General features: G+C 40.1%; 2 protein-coding genes across 3 annotated transcripts in view; one reads left to right on the top strand and one right to left on the bottom strand.

The window, feature by feature from the left end:
• Positions 1-21,467, top strand: part of cenpp (centromere protein P) — a 186,795-nt gene that overhangs the window by 123,639 nt on the left and 41,689 nt on the right. The gene's annotated exons all lie outside the window — the stretch shown is intronic.
• Positions 6,337-21,467, bottom strand: part of ecm2 (extracellular matrix protein 2, female organ and adipocyte specific) — a 34,568-nt gene continuing 19,437 nt past the window's right edge. Inside the window, exons 8-10 of the mRNA XM_060911026.1 lie at positions 18,367-18,506; positions 17,873-18,199; positions 6,337-7,228 (exon numbers count right to left, since the gene is read on the bottom strand). Of these exons, the coding sequence (XP_060767009.1) occupies positions 7,060-7,228; positions 17,873-18,199; positions 18,367-18,506 (636 nt within the window). The 3' untranslated portion in view covers positions 6,337-7,059. The remainder of the gene's footprint in view (positions 7,229-17,872; positions 18,200-18,366; positions 18,507-21,467) is intronic.

The following is a 21,467-nucleotide window of genomic DNA, read 5'->3' as shown; positions in this document are numbered from 1 at the left end:
CAGAATGCCCAAAGCAACACCGTCTCCATCTGTGTCAGTGTCACCAAAGGAGCCAGCCGTGTTTGTCTCCCCTGACAGAAGGCGAAGTGCCGCATGCACTAAGGCCCTCGAAGCCGAGGACCAAGCAGAGCCGAGAAAAAGGCCAAAAAAATCAGCAATTCACAAGTTGACTGTTGCCAGGGTAAGAAATAATTCTGACATCTCATTATATTCTTCATCCAAAGGTGAAGTAATATTGCGCTCAGGTGACAATTCCATATTTCAATGCAAAATCGCTAGCTGCTAAACTTGGTCTACACAGGCTGTGCACTGAAACTGTGCAAGCTCTCTCAGCCCGCTGGCGGTTCCGCAGGTGACGTCACGAATCTGGCTCCAGACTCCCTTGGGATTTTTCCAGGCGCGTTTTGTTATTTTATTTTTTTCTGCTGTAGACAGAAGGCCTTGTGCAAAATTACCCTTCTGGATGAGTGTGTAAAGGGACATACTTTCATATAAAAAAAAACGAAATTGGTCCAGGATATGCACTTTAACCCCATTGAAAATCTTTGGGATGTGCTGGACAAGACTTTATGGAGTGGTTCGACTCTCCTGCCGTCAACACAAAATCTCTGCGAAAAATTAATGTGACTCCAGATGGAAATAAATGTTGTGACATTGCATAAGGTCGTTGAAACAGTGCTACAGCAAATGCATTCCACAATCAAAGCTAAAGGCTTTGTCCAAAAAAAATTTAATATGTGCAACTTTTTTGGGGCCAGGCAGTATGTAATCAATTCTTAACAATATGTTACAGTTCCAAATTTTGTAACGTACAATCACTATATACCTGGTAAACTATAGACCTGGTGCTTCCTTTTGCCTCCACAACACAATTATAGTTTATTGCAATACAAAAATCCATTTTTGTTTAATTTTTAAAAATATATATATTTCAAGACTTGTGAATCAATTTGTATAGCAAATTCCTGGTAATAATGTGAGCAAAACGGTGTTAGGAAAGCTAAGTATTATTATGATTATATAGCACATAGCATATTTTCTGCAGACTAAGCATTTATTTTGCTTAATAACTCTACAAATAAAACTAAATCAGACATTGTAGAATGTCTTGAAGAATAAACATTGGTATTGTAATAACAGGTACCGCAACCTTTTCATAGTACATGTACACTACATAGTCCAGGTTATAACTATAAAATGATCAGATACTGACTCAGGAATTAGAAAGTTTGATAATCCTTTCATAGCTACATTGAGACACTTTGCATACCTGGGTGTTTTGCATGATGGTGGTGTCATGTTTTACACTTAACATCAGGTATAATGTTCTCCGTAATTTCTTTCGCTTAAGACTTTGTGTTTTCTTACTACATTTCAGAAGGAAAAAAGTTGTCTGTGAAGGTTCTCAGTCATCCAGGTAATCGTAAACCATAGGTGCTAAAGAAGGCAACTGGAATTGCTTGAAATTCTTGAAGACGTTTCACCTCTCATCCGAAAGGCTTCTTCAGTTCTGTCTGACTAGTGGGGAGTTTCAGGTATCTGTCCTCTAGTGGACCAAAAGCAACCCTAAGGAGAGTCGTTGAGGTCACACAGGTCGTTGACCCTCTCGGTCATCCTGTAGGTTGTTAGGGTCCCTGGAGGCCGGGTGTGAACGGTGTTAGCAACCCACAGGTCATTAGGGTGATCTGTGGGTCGTTGGCTGTCTCTGCCATCATGTGAGTTATTGTTGTCAGCTACATCCACACGACAACGGCAACGAGATGTTATTTAAAAATATATCGCGTCCAAATGGGCAACGATCAGTAAAATATCAGGTCCATATGGCAACGCAACGCTTGCTGAAAACGATGCAATACACATGCCACACCTCTAGGGGCGTTGTAAGACGGTCCCTTCGGAGACAACAGAACAATAGAAGAAGTAAGGACGCATGCGCATAAACTATTATGCGCGAGACTTCATATTAGCCACAAAGTCAGAAAAATCTGTTCGTAAAATTACATTATAATGACTAAATACAATGAAAAGTATTTTTCCAGTCTCTCCTGTGAAAGGTAATCCCATGTGATCTCGTTTGGACGGCAAACCTGTTAGTACAGTTAAATGCAGCACATGAATGAGGCATCTTTATTCTCCGCTTTGACCTATCCAATATGGCGGCGAGGATGATGTATGATTCTACACGGAAGGCGGCGTCTTTTAATGGTCCGGAATAAATTGAATGCTACACGTTGATGGATTAATTTGTTGTTCTACGCCCTTTTTGAGGAATGTATTGTAGACATGTGATCTCGTTTGGACGGTAAACCTGTTAGTACAGTTAAACGCAGCACATGAATGAGGCATCTTTATTCTCCGCTTTGACCTATCCAATATGGCAGCGAGGATGACATATGATTCTACACGGAAGGCGGCGTCTTTAATGGTCCGGAATAAATTGAATGCTACACGTTGATGGATTAATTTGTTGTTCTGCGCCCTTTTTGAGGAATGTATTGTAGGACTTAAACCAACATCTGAAGAGGTGAGATCGCTCCTTTTTTCCCTATTTTTGCTGGCGGGATTGACTCTGCCCTAGGGGCTATTTTCTCTCTCTCTCTCTCTCTCTCTCTCTCTCACTCACTTTGCACCATTACACAATAAATATTCACAGTGAAAATATTTTGTAAGCGCGTTTCATGAACCAAGTTATAGGATTTGTTGACAACTCGCATCGAGTTCGTTACACTTCTACCCGGCGTGAAGCACTCACAGTCATGTGGTTGTGACGTCATCGTAAACAAATCCGTTCTACTCATCCAGACGACTTCGCAACGGCAACTTTGCCAGATCTTTCCACTCTGGAACCCGTTCTCAAAAAGATTGCGTTTTGGGCACCCAAAACGCTGGTGCCGTGTGGACGCCAGGCCTAAACGATAAGCAATTGTATCGGAGTCACCTGAATCCGTTGCCGTGTGGACAGGGCCTTAGTATGGATGTGTATTCAGTTTTCTGGGAAGTGTGCCAAGGTCTGCATTGTAGGTGGCTGATAAGTGGTGTCTCAGACCACCTCCTCTGTTCAGCGATGGTCATTCCAGGTTGATGAAGATGGCTTCTTTTACTCATCTTTCAAACCACTGGTCTTCTCTGGCTAAAATGTGTACATTGCAGTCCTGAAACGAGTGTCCTTTGTTATTGAGATGAAGATAGACTGCACAGTCCTGGCCTGAGGGACTGGCTCTCCTCTGTTGAGCCATGAGCTTGTGAAGCGGTTTTGTTTCCCCAGTGTACAGATCTGTGCATTCCTCAAAAAAAAGAGGAACTAGATAGAACTCGACGCCAACGGCGTCGATGGGGATGCCTCCGCCCGGTAGACTACATGCCTTATTAAGTTGTGATTTGGGGATGGACATTTGACCTCACAGTAATCTTGACCTGGTGAAATTACTTGTATTAGCCTTGGAGATATTGTGTTCACAAGGTTTTCGGACAGACATTTGACCTCACAGTGGCCTTGACCTTAGACCTTTTGATCTGAAAATCTAATCAGTTTATCTTTGTCCCCAAATGCACAAAGGGTGAAAGTTTGGTGAAATTCCTTTGATTTGCCTTGGAGATATTGTGTTCACAAGGTTTTCGGACAGACATTTGACCTCACAGTGACCTTGACCCTAGACCTTTTGATCTCCAAATCTAATCAGTTTATCTTTGTCCCCAAATGCACAAATGGTGAATGTTTGGTGAAATTCCTTTCATCTGCCTTGGAGATATTGTGTTCACAAGGTTTTCGGACAGACATTTGACCTCACATTGACCTTGACCTTAGACCTTTTGATCTCAAAATCTAATCCGTTCATGTTTGTCCCAAAGTGCACAAATGGTGAAAGCTTGGTGAAATTCCTTTCATTAGCCTTTGAGATATCGCATTCACAAGGTTTCAGGATGGACACACGGACGGACAACCCGAAAACATAATGCCTCCTGTACCTTACAGTGGCGGAGGCATAAAAAAAGCTCTACTTTTTACCCACTACATTCTGAATTTTTACATATTTTTATTACATTTTTAACACAAACTTTGTGTGCACATCTGCTCATGCGGCCCTTTAGAAGAAAGCAGTTCGGTATTCAACTATCAGCTAACATATTTCATTCATTCATGCTCAGTAACTACTTTATCCTTGGTCAGGGTTATGTACAGAGCAAACTACAGCCAGATGAAAAATTAAAGGAAAGCTTGAAAGCTACTATCCTACCAGGTTCTATTGCATGTTTAAAATGCCACAATATAAAATTTTCTATCAATATGGAGAGAGGAAAAGATCTAAGTGTGTTTAAAATAAGGTTTATTTATTGAGATACTGGTGGCAGGAGCATCAGTTACAGACAGCTCGACTTAGTGTGTTTCACTAAGAACTTTGGCTAAAGTGACCTCTGCATTTACATCTTTGGGAAAGACAGTAAACAGGGTTGGAAATTGGGGTCAAAAGCACACATTTAATGAGCATGATGCTTGTGCATTGGTACAGTATATAATGACATATACAAGCACAACTTCTTGAGGTAAGAATATTGACACAAGATGTGAACTGCCTGTCAAAGAACATTTTCATCAGCAACTACATGGAGAGGGATATTATGGTAGAGTTGCCATCAACCTATAATTACAAAGATTTGAGAGTTCAGTGGTGCAATAAAAAAAACATAGACTTTGGTCTACAGAGATATGGAAAAAGTGATCTGGTCAGATGAGTCATGTGTCACCATATTCCTGACAATAGTGCCAATGCATGTGTGGAAACAAAAAGAGAAGATACAGACCTTGAATGTTCGATCCCTTGTCCTATGAGGTGGCATAGGATCTTTTTCTGATTAAATCCCTGAAATGGTCATGGAGATGATTGTTTTATAATTAGCATCCCTTTCTTCATCATCTTTTTATATCTTCATGTCCTTTCTTTGTACTGTTTCAACATGGGAAACTCATCAAGTTAACCACGATCCATGTGTCTTGCAAACAATTCAAGCTTGCACTTAAATGTCAAAGCCCCTTCTGAAAGCGAGAGTTTTGTTTCCCTTGTCTTGCAGTTTAGTCTGCTTAACTTCTCTAGATGGGTTCATCAGGTTCTGCACAGGAACCTTTTTGCTGTTGAAATGCTTTTACCGGATTCTTTTGAGGACCTTTCAGTTTTACCAAATACCAATGGAAAAGGGTGACTTGTGTTGCCAGCATCACCACAACTCATCACACACATGATTTGAATAATATAGCTATGGGAAGTTGTGACTCAAAGCTTCTGAACTTGTAATCAAATTACAGAATAACCAGAGAACCACTGTTGGGCTCTAGAACAAGACGGTTAACCCTGAACTGTTCAGCTGTATGCTTGGACTGTATCCTGTTTGAACTCTCCTTTGAAGTCTCCAAAAAGCTCATTCCAGATTTTGGTGGTCATCCACACAGTCTTTTGTTTGACTGTTGTTGTAGACCATTGAATTTAAAAAAAAATGCCCATGAAATTGGGTTTTTTGGAACTTTGAAACATTTCTTAGCATGTGTGTTGTGAAAGTCTCTCTTCAGATATTCCAACTGCTCCTTGTGAACTATCTTTCTGCAATTAACTTCTTGCTGTTTGATATTTTATAGTTTAAACATATATTAAACCTAACAGAAAATCCCTGTACATCTTTCATGTTCTAGCCTTTTTGCTGACCATTTAATATACACCTTGTATTGATGTGTAACTTGTATTATATTGATTAGATATTTCATTTGCCATCTTAGCAGGGGTCATCACTCTTAGGCCGTCTCATACATAGCCTGTGTTATGTCAGTTGACTTGCCAGTTAGAGATATCACTCATTTGTTGATTTTTATTTTTTTTAAACTAAGCATATTCTGTGAGTTATGAGCTTGTTCTTGGTTTTGCCTATGAGAATGCTGTAAAAATGCCACAGGTTTACCACAAGTCTTAACCAGTTTTCATCATTCTTTTGAGCATCAGTTATACATGAATATTGTATGCATGGTTAACATTTCCAGAAAAAAAATTAGGAAATTTCTTCAGACACATTTTTATCTGATAGTGTTATTTTACATCTAAAATGATGAGCAGTTTTTAAAAAATGTAAATGATTTAATTTCCAGTGTAGCTGTATTACTCTTATGTTCTAGCAAATGTAAAATAAATAAATGGGGGAACACACATGAATCATTTGAAATGTGTCCAAATTCCAATCCTTTTCCATAGTTACAGTTGTTGATTAGGAAAAAAAAATACATCACATCTAATGTTTCCCATATAGAGCCAAACATCTGGATGCACAGTCATCCTGAAAACATGAATGCATGTGATGTAGCAGTTAAAATCAGGCTTTATTTTATTAAATACATTATTAAATACATCCAGACAAAGGGGTAAATGTGAACTTGAAGGGGAGAGAGTGGTTTATATGCACAGAAACTGAAAGAATGTACTTATGCTATGCCTCAGAGCTCTTATGAATACTGTGAAAATATATTAGGATACTAGTATATCTTTTTTTTGCTCAGTAGTAATCATCTTTCAGTTCGTTCTTCATGATAGTGTAGCTATACAAATGAACTTGTACAACACATCCATGGCATGTTGATGGTAAAACTATACATTTTTCTTTGTTTTCTGGAAATGTATGAGAAATGTTGAACTAATGAAATACTAGTGTGAACAGAATAATATCCTTACATAGGTTTGGATCTTCAGAACTGCCATTTTCTCTGACTGAATAATCGGAAAGTAAAATGTTTCCATTTAGCATTCATTGAAAGGCTAAAAGTCTAAATACGTCCCCATAACCACAGGCATCTGCTGACATGCTCCACATACCAGCAAGAAACCATGCCTTATTTCTCATAGCTAATGAATAAAGGCCCTGGTCTTATAAAACGATCAACATACAGTATTAAACAGTGACCTTCATGCACAACACTAGGAACAGGAAGGAGAGTTTGGAGAAATTTACATTTCATTGCCTCTCTCAGCTTTGTTTGGGCATAAGGCATTGTATTAAGATTAACATGCTTAAGACTTCATTAAAATATTATTTGAATCTTTGAGGCCTCAAAACAACACTCGAATAAGACCTAACACATGAGAAGGCAGTTGGAGGAATTTTCCGGGGGTCAAGCAAATTATTCTCAAGTCGTAAGGCTACTAGGCGTGAATCCTCATCATTCAAAGGGTCGCAGATGTTGTCCTCTCCAATGTGCCTGTTGGTTAGAAAATTAAAAAAGTTAGAAGCACGCAGTAGTCTCATATAGGTATAAGTGTTTATATAAAGTTTTTTTTCCCGAATATTTTTTTCTCAGATTATTTTGTACATGCCAACATACTCACTGTCACTACTGCTTATTATCTGATTGGCTTTTTTGTACCAGCAAACAAATAATTTATTGCATTCCATCTGTCTATATTTGTTCTGCCCATGATTGTTACATTGTCCAGTGGGTGGTAAGGGGGTGGGATGTAACAACAGGAATACAGGTCATGTGTTTCTCTTTTATGGTACATGTCCACTTGCAACTTCAGCACATCATATGCGATTCATTTCACTAAGAGCTCAGCTGCATTTTAGCAGACCTTCATCATTACAGTGTGTGAGTCAACATCATAGAAACTCCCAACAATGATTTTGCTGATGTGGCTGGATGTAGCATTGTGGAGCCTGATGACAAAATACAAAAAAAAAAAGGCAGTGATCTGCTGACAAGGTTTGGGTTTGCAGATCCCTTTTGAGGGAAGGCCTACTGCAAATCAATAAAAAGCTCTTCTGACTGATCACATTTATCCTTTAAGGTGCAAATATACTTCCACGGACGCGGCTTCGCACAACACGGCGTAGATGTGTTCGTTGGTGTCACCAACATATATTTATTTTTCTGCTGAACACACACACACATCTCTGAACGCATGTATGCTATGTCTTTAATGAATGCCCACTTCACCTACTAGGAGCAGCAAAGAGCGTGGTCTGAAAGTAAGACATTCCCCCAGTAAGATAAAAACAAGAACACGAAAGTCATGCGCAGCAGTTTACAACTATAGAGAAGAAGAGGTTTGTTAATGTTTAAGCCCGGTGCACACGGGTGACTTCTTGTCACAAGCGTATTGCGATTTTTGGATGCAAGTTTCCTCTCTCAGGTAGCTGCATGTGCGCGTTATCTGCGACCAGTGGGCGATTTGGGGAGGGGGATGCATGTCACGTGGAAATCACGTGACTACTTCGCGGGCGGGGATTGGCTTAGCCTTTGGAGGTGATCGCTTCGTTATCGCAAAAACACGCACACGTGGCAATATCTCTGCAACAAGTCAGCGACTGGCGATTTTTTTTGTGTGTGTCTGTGTTTTTTTTGTCGCAGAATATCAAGCATGTTTGATACGTGCGATCTGTCACAAGCAACAAAAAATCGCCATTGCAAATATCTGCACATGAAGCAATTTTTCGCTTGCGTCAAAAAGTTGCATGACCGAGTGACGGAAAATCGCCTATGTGCGCCAGGCTTTAATGCGGGTGTTGGAAGAAGAACTGCTAGCTGGCCTAGTGGTTAGCATGTCTGCGTCTCGACCGAGAGATCACAAGTTCTGCGATCTTGGATATCTTGTATGCCCACTCAGGTTTTCCATCCACTGGAATTTCTGGATCAGCTCCATTTCTCCGTTGTCTTGATGGTGGTGCATTCCTCCATACAAATCCTCCAGAGATCATTTTCCTTAAGAAGTTGTTCCAGACCACATTGATCTTGTTATTAGATTCACATTGATTAGATGTGACATGCGTAGCTTAAGAGATTATGAAGCAGTAAGGAGTAAATACAGTAAACGACTTAACGAACTCCTGGCAGAACCTCCTGCATCGCAGGTATCAAACATGCTTGATATTCTGCGGAAAAAAAACGCACACAAAAAAAAAAAATCGCCAGTCGCTGATTTGTTGCAGAGATATTGCCACGTGTGCAACGAGGTAATACTTCATTTGGTATAGCAAATTCTATTTGTTTTCCAGTATCAGGAAAAACTCAAGATATTTCATGTTTGGTGCAACGCATCACAAAGTCCAAATAGATGTTAAAGATAGTAGGACTTTCAAGAACTCTTTGGCGGCATCCTACATATGTATTGAGATAATGTCCTAAATTCTTTATACAGGCTTTAGTGTCATTATATAAAGCTTTAAGTATGGAGATGAGTGTTGGGGGCGGCACGGTGGTGTAGTGGTTAGCGCTGTCGCCTCACAGCAAGAAGGTCCCGGGTTCGAGCCCTGGGGCCGGCGAGGGCCTTTCTGTGCAGAGTTTGCATGTTCTCCCCGTGTCTGCGTGGGTTTCCTCCGGGTGCTCCGGTTTCCCCCACAGTCCAAAGACATGCAGGTTAGGTTAACTGGTGACTCTAAATTGACCGTAGGTGTGAATGTGAGTGTGAATGGTTGTCTGTGTCTATGTGTCAGCCCTGTGATGACCTGGCGACTTGTCCAGGGTGTACCCTGCCTTTCGCCCGTAGTCAGCTGGGATAGGCTCCAGCTTGCCTGCGACCCTGTAGAAGGATAAAGCGGCTAGAGATAATGAGATGAGATGAGATGAGTGTTGGGCTCCGAAGGCGTAGCTCCAGAACTCGAAAGAGTGCCTCCTGTGGGATCCAATCATATGCTCTTTTTAAATCAGTGAAACACACAAACAGCAGGTGTTGCTCTTTCTCTAGTATGTGTCTAATAATAAAAATGGCATCACAAGTGGAACGGTATTTGTATTCTTTCAGCATTGATCATTGATCAGTTTAGAGAGTGTGGCAATGATTGACAACCCACGCTAGTTCTCAGCCAAACTTCTCAGGCCCTTTTTGTAGAGACGCGTTATAGAGGATAGAAGCCACATGCTAGGAATAGGCTTGAGTTCCCAGATTAACCCCATCAGTAAAACCAGATAGAAGAGAAGCCTCTTGGAGCCAGAGTACTTCAACTGTTCACCTGAGACTCCATCAGTTCCTGGACATTTGACGTTCTTGAACTTTGACATACAGTCTTCTATCTCGAATATATCAGGGGGGACTCATCAATTGGTTCAGTGTCTCCAGGAGAGTTAATGTGTGGGAAATTCCTAGGATTAGATAGTTCTGGCTGTCTATTGAATTCCCTTTCACTTAAGTGATGGGCAAAGTATTCTAGTTTTTCAGGTTTGATGAATTGTCTGTTTAGCTTTGAGAGTGTAGTGTAGTTCTTAGCTAGTTGAAACTCTTCTTCGGTATTTCTTTGCTCACTAGCGACGTTGATCTTATCAGCCTTGTCTTTAAAGTAGGCACTTTTAAGTTTAAGCCGTAATTTCTTTATTTGTTGGGTTAGCGCTTTCCTAGTTGTGGGATCCCTTGCCTTTCACCTCTTTTCAGCAAGAGCTAAGAATTCTTCATTAATCCAGGGTTTCACGTCGTGGTCTCTCTGTAAAGGAGGAATGGTCTCAGTTGAGGCCGTACAAATAGCGTCAGTGATAAGACCCTCAATAATTTAAATTTGCTCAGAAGGAGGTTCTGCCAGGAGTTCGTTAAGTCGTTTACTGTATTTACACCTTACCGCTTCATAATCTCTTAAGCTACGCATGCCACATCTAATTTGGCTGGCTGCTTTATTTTTGGGGGGGTTTATCTTGAAAAATTTTACGGCGTCTACTCTTTGATAGGAACATCGCATCTAACACCACTACTCGGTGGTCAGAATCGAATGGAACACTGGCATTTGGATAGATCCTGTAGTTTTTAGCAGAGCGTTTCACATACCATTCTCCCAAGATATAGTCTAGTCAACTTTGGTACCCCGTGTTGATTTTAAAGGACCATCTATGCAAAGATGTTTTTGTGGCGAACATGGTGTTCAAGATAAATAGGCTGTTATTCTCTACTGTTTCGATGAGTTTAGTACCGTACCATTAAAACTGGTTGGTTCATCATCGTTGCGTGGACCTAAACATTTCTAGCTGGTCTACTGGCAGTCCTTGCCTATTGTGGCATTAAAATCTCCACAGACAACAATCTTCGAAGATGGATGCGATTTCTTTGTTTTCCTCAAAGCTCTAGACAACGTATTATAATAAGCTTCCTTAGAGTTAGCTGCATATTCTTCATTTGGCCCATATGAAGAGAGGATAGTCAGTTTGATGCTTCGGGCCACTACTCTTGCGAGTATTAATCTGCCCTCAATGATGTATTCCGTATCCAGTAAAACGACATGTGGGGCCAATACAGTGGCTATACCGGCGTGGACTTTCCTCTTTAGGCCACTGTAGATAACCTTCCAACCCTTAAGAGGAGTGTCTTTGTATTCAGTCTCACCATTTCCTGATATGCAAGTTTCTTGCAGACAGCAAGTGTCGTGATGAAGCGCTTGGATTTGCAAAACACGCTCTGCCAGCTTGCTTTCACATTTAGCTGTTCGTACATTTATTGTACCAACACAAGATAAATAGGCCATTGCAGATAAATAGGGGGATGCAGCCCCCATCCCCAGGGCACAAGGGCTGACTGAATAGTTGTTGAGGGTGAAAATTGATTTTAATTATATGCTGTGGGCTTGACGTGCTGTGTTAGACAGCGGTCACCACCACCATCATCAAAACACCAACCGAGGGAATATCTTCTGAAATAGCAGTGTCCATCCCTCCAGTACAATTCCAAAGATTTGTCAAATCTCTGCCAAGGAGCCCTGAAGCTGTTCTGAAGCCAGCATTTTGCTAAGACACAATGTTGGCTTTTCCTTTAATTTGTAGTCTCTCAGTATATACATTTAAAATGATTTTGCAAGCTTGTTTGGAGCATTCCCGGCATTTAGTACAATTTTAATTTTCCAGATTATAAGACAATTTTCTCATCAGTAACGTGACAAATATATGATCAGGCCATAAATATTTGGGTATTGACAAAGTTATTGTTATTTTAACCATCTAATTACAGTATATTGGAGCTAAAATTAAATAATGAAAATGCAGACTTTCCGCTTTAATGTGAGGCTATTTCCATGCAAATCAGGTGAACAGTGTAGGAATTGCAGCACAGTTCCTTGCCAGTGAAGGAACCCATCATTAGGCTGAAAAATTAAAACAAACTCATCAGAGAGATAGCAAAAACATTAGATTTGGCCAATTCAACTATTGGATACATTCTTATAAACAAAGAATTGCTGAGCTCAGGAACACGTAAAAGCTCAGCAGACCATGGGAAGGAACTGTGGTAGATGGCAGAGGAATTCTTTCTCTTGTGAAGAAAAGCCTCTTCACAACAGTTGGCCAGATCAAGAACACCTTCCAGGAGGTAGGTATATCAGTGTCAAAGTCAACAATGAAAAGACGTCAATACCAAAGTAAATACAGAGGGTTTACCACAAGCCATTAGTATGCTTAAAAATCAGGAAAACTCGACGAGAGCTAATAGATAGCTTAATAGATCGATCTTTAAAAAAGCCCATATATTTCTGGAACAACGTCCTAAGGACAGATGAGTCAAAGATCAACTTGTACCAGAATGAAGGGGAGAGCGGTATATGGAGAAGAGAACAAAATGCTCATTATATGAAGTATTCCATCTCATCTTATGGGCATGTATTGCTGCCAATGGAACTGGTTCCTTTGTATTTATTGGTGATGTGACTGCCAGCAAAAGGATGAAATCTGAAGTGTATAGGGCTATATTATCGGTTCAGGTAAATCCTTCAAAACCCAACCTTTTTTAAGGCAAAGAAGTGAAATGTTCTGCAATGACCAAGTCAGTCACCTGACCTGATTCCATATGAGCATGTATTTCAGTAGCTGATTGCAAAACTGAAGGCAATAACCCCCATTATTATACATACAGGACACTTGTTTTTTTTTTTTGATGGAATAAAAACGTTCTGTTCCCTTCCAGCGGGTTTCATTCATTTGGTTTGATAGCACGTAATAATGTATTATCATATAGTTTATCCTATATGTATTACGCCATTCTCCCCAATGGAGAATAAGCGCCGAATATGGTTTGATATTGCATGGTTGTCAAGACAACAAGACGTCACATGTCAGAGATGTAAAACTTCCACGCTAGCAAGCAACTGTGACAATTTGTAAACAAACATGTCCGCCAGGTTTGCGTCGTTAAATATGGAAGAATTTGAGAGAATTCTGAAAGTGAAAGACATATTGAACACCTGAAAGGAGTATGTACTGTATGCATGTATGTATGAGCAATAATAATGGCTTTTTTTGTGGTATATCAGATATATTCCATTAAGTTAGCATGATATTGAACTTGTCTTTGACTCATTCAGTATCATGCTAGCTGAATGGAATATATCTAATATACCACAAAAAAAGCCAGCCAATATTATTGAAATAATATACAGGAACTGAAGACAGCTGCAGTAAAGGTATAGCATAGCATCACCAGGGAAGAAACCCAGCATCTCGTGATGTCTGTGGGTTCCAGACTACAGGTAGTCTTTGACTGCAAAAGATTTGCAATCAAGTATTAAAAATGACAATTTAATTTACAGTTGTGGTCAGACGTTTACATACAGTGACACCAATGTCATCTTGGATATGAATGTCATGGCAATATTTGGGCTTTCAGTAATTTCTTTGAACTGTTCTTTTTATGTGGCAGAATGATTGCACAGCATACATCTTTAATTAAAAAAACACTAGAATTTGGTACACAAGTTTAAATTTTCTTTGGGTTTTCTGAAATCAACGCAGGCTCAAAATTATACATACAGGGTCAAAAATTTACATATGCTCACTTAGATTATTAATTCAGAGGTGCTGAAACTTCCAAAATGTCTCTTATCTTGCCAAGGCCGAGGTCTCTTAACTTCTTGTTAGTGATCATGATTGACTACAGCCGGTAGCTTCTCTGTGCCTTCATAAAAAGGGTTTGTTTACAGCACTCATTGGATTGACCAACACACAGTAAAATGGGAAAGTCCAAGGAGCTCAGTGCAGATCTGAGAAAGAGGATCGCAGATGAACACAACTCCAGAATGTCTCTTGGAGCCATTTCTAAACAACTGCAAATTCCAAGATCAGTTCAACCAATTGTATCCAAGTTATTATGAGGTGTAGTCACTTTGCCAAGCCACTTTGCTTCAAGAAAACCCAAACTGTCACCCTCAGCTGAAAGGAAATTGGTTTGGATGGTCAAGAACAACCTGGGAACCACCATGGCACAGCCCTGCCATGAACTGGAAGCTGATGGATCACTGTCTACATTTCAGATCACCATGGACTAAGATGCTGCTATCCAAGAAATAACCCCCTGCTCCAAAATTGACAGCTGCAAGCTTAATTAAAGTTTGAAGCTGACCACACGGACAAAGAAAAAGCCTTCTGGAGGATAGCTGTATGATCAGATGAGACAAAGATTCAGTTGTTTGGCCACAGTGACCACTATGTACAGAGGGACACTGTACCAGCTGGTGGTGGTTGTAGGATCATCATGCTCTGGGGCTGTTTTGCTGCCAGTGGAACTGGTTCATTGTACAGAGTGGATGGAATAATGAAGAAGGAGGACCATCTCAGAATTCTTCAGCATAAACCATCAGAAACTTGAACACGACTTGGGAGTTACAACAGGGCAATGAACCCAAACACACATCAGAGCTGGTTGTGGGAGATAAAGCAGGCTAACATTAAGATTAAAACAAGTCCCGACTTCGACCCTATTGAAAATATATGGACCATGCTTATAAGTCGAGTCCATGCCAAGAAAAAAAAAATTAATTGAATTCTACCTCGAAGAGTCATGAAATATCCAACTAGAATTCTGCCAGAAGCTTGTTCATGGTAAACAAAAATGTTTGGTCAAGGTAAATCTTGCGAAGAGACATTTTACCCAAATATTAGGTGTGCTGTATGTATATTTTTGACCGTGTATGTATAATTTTGACCCTGTGTTGATTTCAGAAAACCCAAAGAAAATTAAAACCGCTAGCGGCCTTGAGGGGCCCTCACACGTGTGGTTCTGCAACCCAGGACATTCCGCCACCCAACAAAACAGTCACATATCATATATTCATCAAATGTTCAAAGGTGATGTGCATGTTCCAAATGCCATGACTGCTTGACGGATGAGAGATAGACAGACAAAGACTGCAAGTGTGTGTGTATGTGTTTCTGTGGTGTGAAAATGTACATATATATGTGTGTGTACAAAATTATACATGTGTCTCCTCCTTATCTCTATCTCACGCTGTAATCTTAAGTCATCTTAGCTTTCCTGTGTCTGCAGTGTGTGTGTGTGTGTGTGTGTGTGTATATACATGCAGAGTTTTCATATGTCTGCAACAAAATGCACAATGATGGCAGGTCACTATTATTGTGTGTGTGTGTGTGTGTGTGTGTGTGTGTGTGTGTGTGTGTGTGTGTGTGTGTGTGTGTGAGAAAGAGAGTGCGCTCATACGGTAGATGTTGCGTGTGCATGTAAGTGCATACTTGTGAGAGTGTATGTGTGTATGCATAAATATGCATATGACTGTGTGTGTATAAGTGTGCACAGAATTGTATATGTTACCCATTCTTGTGAGTATTCATGTGTGTGTATATGATTGCAACTGTGTGTGTGTGTGTGCATATGTGTGTGTGCTACATGTATATGAGTGTAAGTGTGTTGGTGGTGCTATGTCAGGCATGTCATAGATCAATCCATCAAAGCACTGAAAATTTTTGGCACATTTCCTGCTTGGCCAGATGGTGATACTGTGCTAGGCATGTGAATTAGACGTGTCAATATCATCAGAATCACGATATCCTATATTTTGTAAAGTTTCAGATCAATCCATCAATGAATTGAACATTTTTTGCCCATTTCCTGCTTGGCCAGATGGTGGCGCTGTGCTAGGCATCCGAAGTACACATGTGAATGTCATCACAAGCATAATACACAATATTTTGTAAAGTGTCAGATCAATCAGTTAAGGCATTGCCAATTTCTGGCACATTTCCTGCTTGGCCAGGTGGTGGCGCTATAACAGGCAGGCCCACTGGGTGTCAGGTTATCATAATAATCATAATATCTATTGAAGTAAGAAATGTCCGACCATACAGTCAATGCACTGTGGCTTTCTGACACGTTATCTGTTTATGTGGCAAGATATTAAAATCATAAGGCCATTTCAACATATTACAAGATCTCAAAAATCCCTTCGCAATTTAATATCAGCGACATCTTAGCATTACGTATAACAAATTTCACATGAATCTCATGAACCGTCTAGGAGGAGCATGTTAAAATTCGTGTGTCAAAACACACATATTCAAAACCCTATTCTTTCCTTGGCCAGTTGGTGGCGCTATACCAGACAGGCATATGGGGCGTCCAGATGTCATAATAATCACATTCTCTAATAACCTGAAAGGTTTCAGCCAAATCATTAAATGTATTATGACTTCATGACACATTTCCTCTTTATGTGGCGAGTATTCTCATCTCATCTCATTATCTCTAGCCGCTTTATCCTGTTCTACAGGGTCGCAGGCAAGCTGGAGCCTATCCCAGCTGACTACAGGCGAAAGGCGGAGTACACCCTGGACAAGTCGCCAGGTCATCACAGGGCTGACACATAGACAACCATTCACACTCACATTCACACCTACGGTCAATTTAGAGTCACCAGTTAACCTAACCTGCATGTCTTTGGACTGTGGGGGAAACCGGAGCACCCGGAGGAAACCCATGCGGACACGGGGAGAACATGCAAACTCCACACAGAAAGGCCCTCGCCGGCCACGGGGCTCGAACCCGGAACTTCTTGCTGTGAGGCGACAGCGCTAACCACTGCACCACCGTGCCGCCCGTGGCGAGTATTAAAATTCATGATATTGCCATTTCAACATAGTACAACATATCAAAAATCCCTTTGAAAAACAATAGGATCTTCACACCGAACGGTGCTTGGGCCCTAATTAAAACTTGCGCACCAAATTCTAGTGTTTTTTTTTTTTTTTAATTATTATTATTAAAGATGTATGCTGTACATTCTGCCACAGAAAAAGAACAGTTCAAAGAAATTACTGAAAGCCCAAATATTGCCATGACAATCATGTCCAAGATGACCTTCATGTCACTGTATGTAAACTTCTGACCACAACTGTATGATTGTTAGTTTGTATTAGCCTAACTGTAATATGACCATTAGATTTACAGTGATTCTTCTCTTCTAGCAATTACGGGATGCTTGTGAATAGGAATACTAGTTATTTTAGTACTAATATAGTGAGTTTCGGGGCGGCACGGTGGTGTAGTGGTTAGCGCTGTCGCCTCACAGCAAGAAGTTCCGGGTTCGAACCCCGGGTCCGGCGAGGGCCTTTCTGTGTGGAGTTTGCATGTTCTCCCCGTGTCCGCATGGGTTTCCTCCGGGTGCTCCGGTTTCCCCCACAGTCCAAAGACACGCAGGTTAGGTTAACTGGTGACTCTAAATTGACCGTAGGTGTGAATGTGAGTGTGAATGGTTGTCTGTGTCTATGTGTCAGCCCTGTGATGACCTGGCGACTTGTCCAGGGTGTACCCCGCCTTTCGCCCATAGTCAGCTGGGATAGGCTCCAGCTTGCCTGCGACCCTGTAGAAGGATAAAGCGGCTAGAGATAATGAGATGAGATGGTGAGTTTCTTGCTTTCAGCATTACACACTATATATAAAAAGCACCATATAATGACTTGTTTTTCTCTGAAGTATGATTTACAAGAGGTAGTGAAACCGTTATGTGCAATTAAAATTTGACTCTAAGCAGACTATAGAGGAATGGGTTTCTTAATCTGGAGTGACTTTTTGTCTGGAAAATACATTAGCTCAATACCAGCTGAGTGTTTGTTTGTTGTAGCAATACATTATCAACTCTTTGTGATTTGCATAACTACCTTATGTTGTTGTTGTTAAGCCTGAGGAAATGTAACGATGCCATCTCATTGATACCGATGGGAATGCTGGTCAGCTGATTGTGGTCTAGACATAGCTCAGTCATAGTGTTAAATGTGCCAAAGAAAGACTCTGGTTCCACCCCTTCTCCATCCAGCTTATTATAGGAGAGATACAGATATTCAAGGCCAGGCTCCATGTGCGCAAACACATATCCTGGAATACGTTCGATCTGATTGCCAACCAACACCAGGTGAACCAAGGACTTTGGCAGGAATGATGGGACCAAATGGAGTTTGTTGTGTGAGAGATCTATTGATTCCAGATTCCTTTAAAGATATTGTGCATAAGAAAAGCAATGTGCTAAGCATTTTTGAAAAGATACTAATGGATACAAAATGTCAAGGAATATTTCTATATTCTACAGAAAAAAAATTGCTGAATTTAATTTTAGTATATAATATTATGTGTTGTTATTTTCAAAACATATACATACCCATGATTGATCCAGGCAAGTGGTGCAATCCGTGACTCATCTATTTTATTGTGTCTTAATACAACGATGTTGAGGTTTTTGCTTTGGTTAAAAGCTCCCTCAGGTATTTCCTCAATTAAATTGTTTTCAAGATGCAGCTCCTAAAAAAAAAAAAAAGCAGCAAGTGATATTTAAAATATACAACCCCAAATCAGAAAAAGTTGGGATGGTGTGTTGAAATTAAACTGAAAATAATTATTTGTAAAGAAACTTTGACCTGTATTGCCCTCAGAAAAACACAACAGCACATTATTTGATGTTTTACCTCATGAATTTTATTGCTTTTTCAAAATCAACACCTTTTATATTTTCAATTTTGATTCCTGCAAAACATTTCCGTAAAAGTTGGGACAGTAAAGCATTTACTGTCAGAACACTGAAATATGTTTAGGGACTGAAGACACCAAATGACGAAGTGTTTCAGGTGTTTTGTCCCAATCGTCATGCAAACAGGTTTTAAGGTGTGTGACAGTACAGGGTTGTCAATGTCATATTCTTTGTTTCAAAATTCACCACACATTCTCTATTGGGGACAGAGGGGACGGGCACCCTCTTCTTCCACAGCCATGCCTTTGTAATGTGTCCAGAATGTAGTTTTGCATTATCTTGTTGAAATTTCCCTGGAAAAGATGTCATCTTGAAAGCAGCAGATGTTGCTCCAAAATCTCAATGTACTTTTCTGCAGTAATGCTGCCATCACAGAAGTGTAAGGTACCTTTGCCAAGGGTACTGGTAGAACCCCATACCATTACAGACCCTGGCTTTTGGACTTGTTACTGGTGACCGTCTGGATGGTCCTTGTTGTCTTTGATCCAGAGCACACAGCGTCCATTTCTTAGAAAAAAGCCCTAGAATACTGACTTGTCTGACCACAATACACATTTCCACTGTGTGATGGTCCATCCCAGATGCCTCAGAGCCCAGAAAAGTCGACGGCACTTCTGGACACAGTTAACATAAGGCTTCCTTTCTGCACAGTAAAATGTTAACTGGTATTTGTGGATGTAACTCCGTATTGTAGTCCTGAGCCCACCTGATTGTATCAGCTATAGATGAATGATGGTTCTTGATGCAGTGCCATCTGAGGGATTGGAGATCACAGGTGTTCAGCTTAGCCTTGTACCTTTACCCTTTATGCACCAAAACTCCTCCAGATTCCTTGAATTGTTTAATGATATGCATCGTAGAGGGTGAAATATCCAAATCCCTTCATATCTTTCTTTGAGGAACATTGTTTTTAAACATTTCAAGAATTTTCTCACGCATTTGTTGACAAACTGGAGATCCTCAGCCCATCTTTGCTCCTCAAATCCTTTCCCGGTTACTGCTTTTCTACCGAATCATGATTGCAGTCACCTGTTGACATGATTATTTAATTCTTTTACCTCATTACTTGCCTTAAATTATCCCGGTCCCCCTTTTATTTTATTTTATTTACTTATTTTGGAATGTGTTGCAGGCCTGAAGCACAGGAATGGATGGACATTAACAAATGAAATGAAGTTGACCAGACAAAGCATGAAATATCTTGGGTTTATACTGCCTGAAATGTGAAATACAAGTCTTATTCTTTACATGCATCTATTACTGATATACGTTTGTGGGTTTAGTAAACTTTAAATTAAACCATGTGCTTAATCATCATTTCTTAGAATTGATTTACACTTCTGTGCCTTTGTATGTGCGAGCAATGTGCATCATGTACAGACCTTTTTATAAGTACAGACAGTTGTTTTAACACGACATGGGAAGTCTGGCCTCCTCTAAAATTTCATTAAAATGCAGTGTAGAAATGTGTCCGTTTTATTCATCACGCTTGGTGAAAGTCAGTATTTTAGTGAATCAAATTGTCAAAACAAATCTCAGTGTAATATTGTGCTGTTCATTCACTTTATCTAAACTCTTTTCAGTAGAAAGCACAATCTGTTTGAAAATCCCCTTTGAAGCCTGTAGATATTTTCTTCATGTTTTTATTTATTTATAGGTCTAGCTAGCTAACTGTCTACCTTCGTCAGTGAAACGCAGCTTAGACAACAGCTTAGCTGCTTTTAAATGTGACATAACAGGCTCTGCTAATTTTGTCAACCTGATTTTGATGCGTTTTCAATGAGGAGAGACTGAAAATAAAACAGGAGGCCAAACCAACATTTAAAGCAGAACACACAGATAGTGTATGTACTTCAGTAACAGACACCTGTGCTTCCAGTATTTTAAAAAGCACCATCACTGTTTATACATTAGGTGTCTGTCATCAGTACTTGCATGTTACATGACAGTGTACAGTAGAGGGCAGTGTCACGTGTAGCAAACCAAATGTACAGACAAAAACAAAAAGTCTCATGTTTCACAGTATTAAGGAGAATGTATATGAGGCAGTGCAATAGAGGTTTGAGCAGGATGTTAGAAATGAAGAGCATGAGATGAAGAAAGCATAAACTCTGCACGGCTGCTACCAAATTGCTCCTCCTTAGTTGTTTTGTTTCGAGACTATTGTTACTGACTATTCTGTCAGTTTATGTTTCTGAGGCTTGTATTTCATGAACTCTGCTAGAAACGAAATTAATCACTTCCAGAAGTGAATTCCTTTTTTTAATACAATACTGCAACCTTCCCCCATTTAAATGGCCTTTCATTAGGAAAATATTGGTGTTCAGTCTGAATGCTCTGAGCTGTACGTGGCCTTTGGCAACAGAAATCAATTGCTCTATTTACTGTATTCATTAAAAGGAAAGAAAACTTAATAAGGTATAAAAGACTGGAATTTGGCCAATTGAGCTCATTAATAAAACATTGCAGGTTGGTGGAAACGGAAATAACTGCAAAAGTACATCTGGGTTTAGGGGAAAAGCATGGTTCATGACCCAACTCCGACACTATTGGATGTATTTCACTCCTCAGAATTTGCTTGGTGCAGAACACCACAGATTCACACAGCGCATGTTTGTGCATGTTGCCTTCTTTGTATACGTCTATGACCAGTACTACTCATAATCCTTTCCTCTGAAAGTGTGAAAAATCTCATCTCTCATCTCATTATCTGTAGCCGCTTTATCCTGTTCTAC

This window comes from Neoarius graeffei, chromosome 26 (genome assembly GCF_027579695.1).
Source record: "Neoarius graeffei isolate fNeoGra1 chromosome 26, fNeoGra1.pri, whole genome shotgun sequence".
Classification (NCBI taxonomy): domain Eukaryota; kingdom Metazoa; phylum Chordata; class Actinopteri; order Siluriformes; family Ariidae; genus Neoarius; species Neoarius graeffei.
Note: the sequence above shows the minus strand (reverse complement) of the source record. Positions and strands in the feature narration are given on the sequence as shown.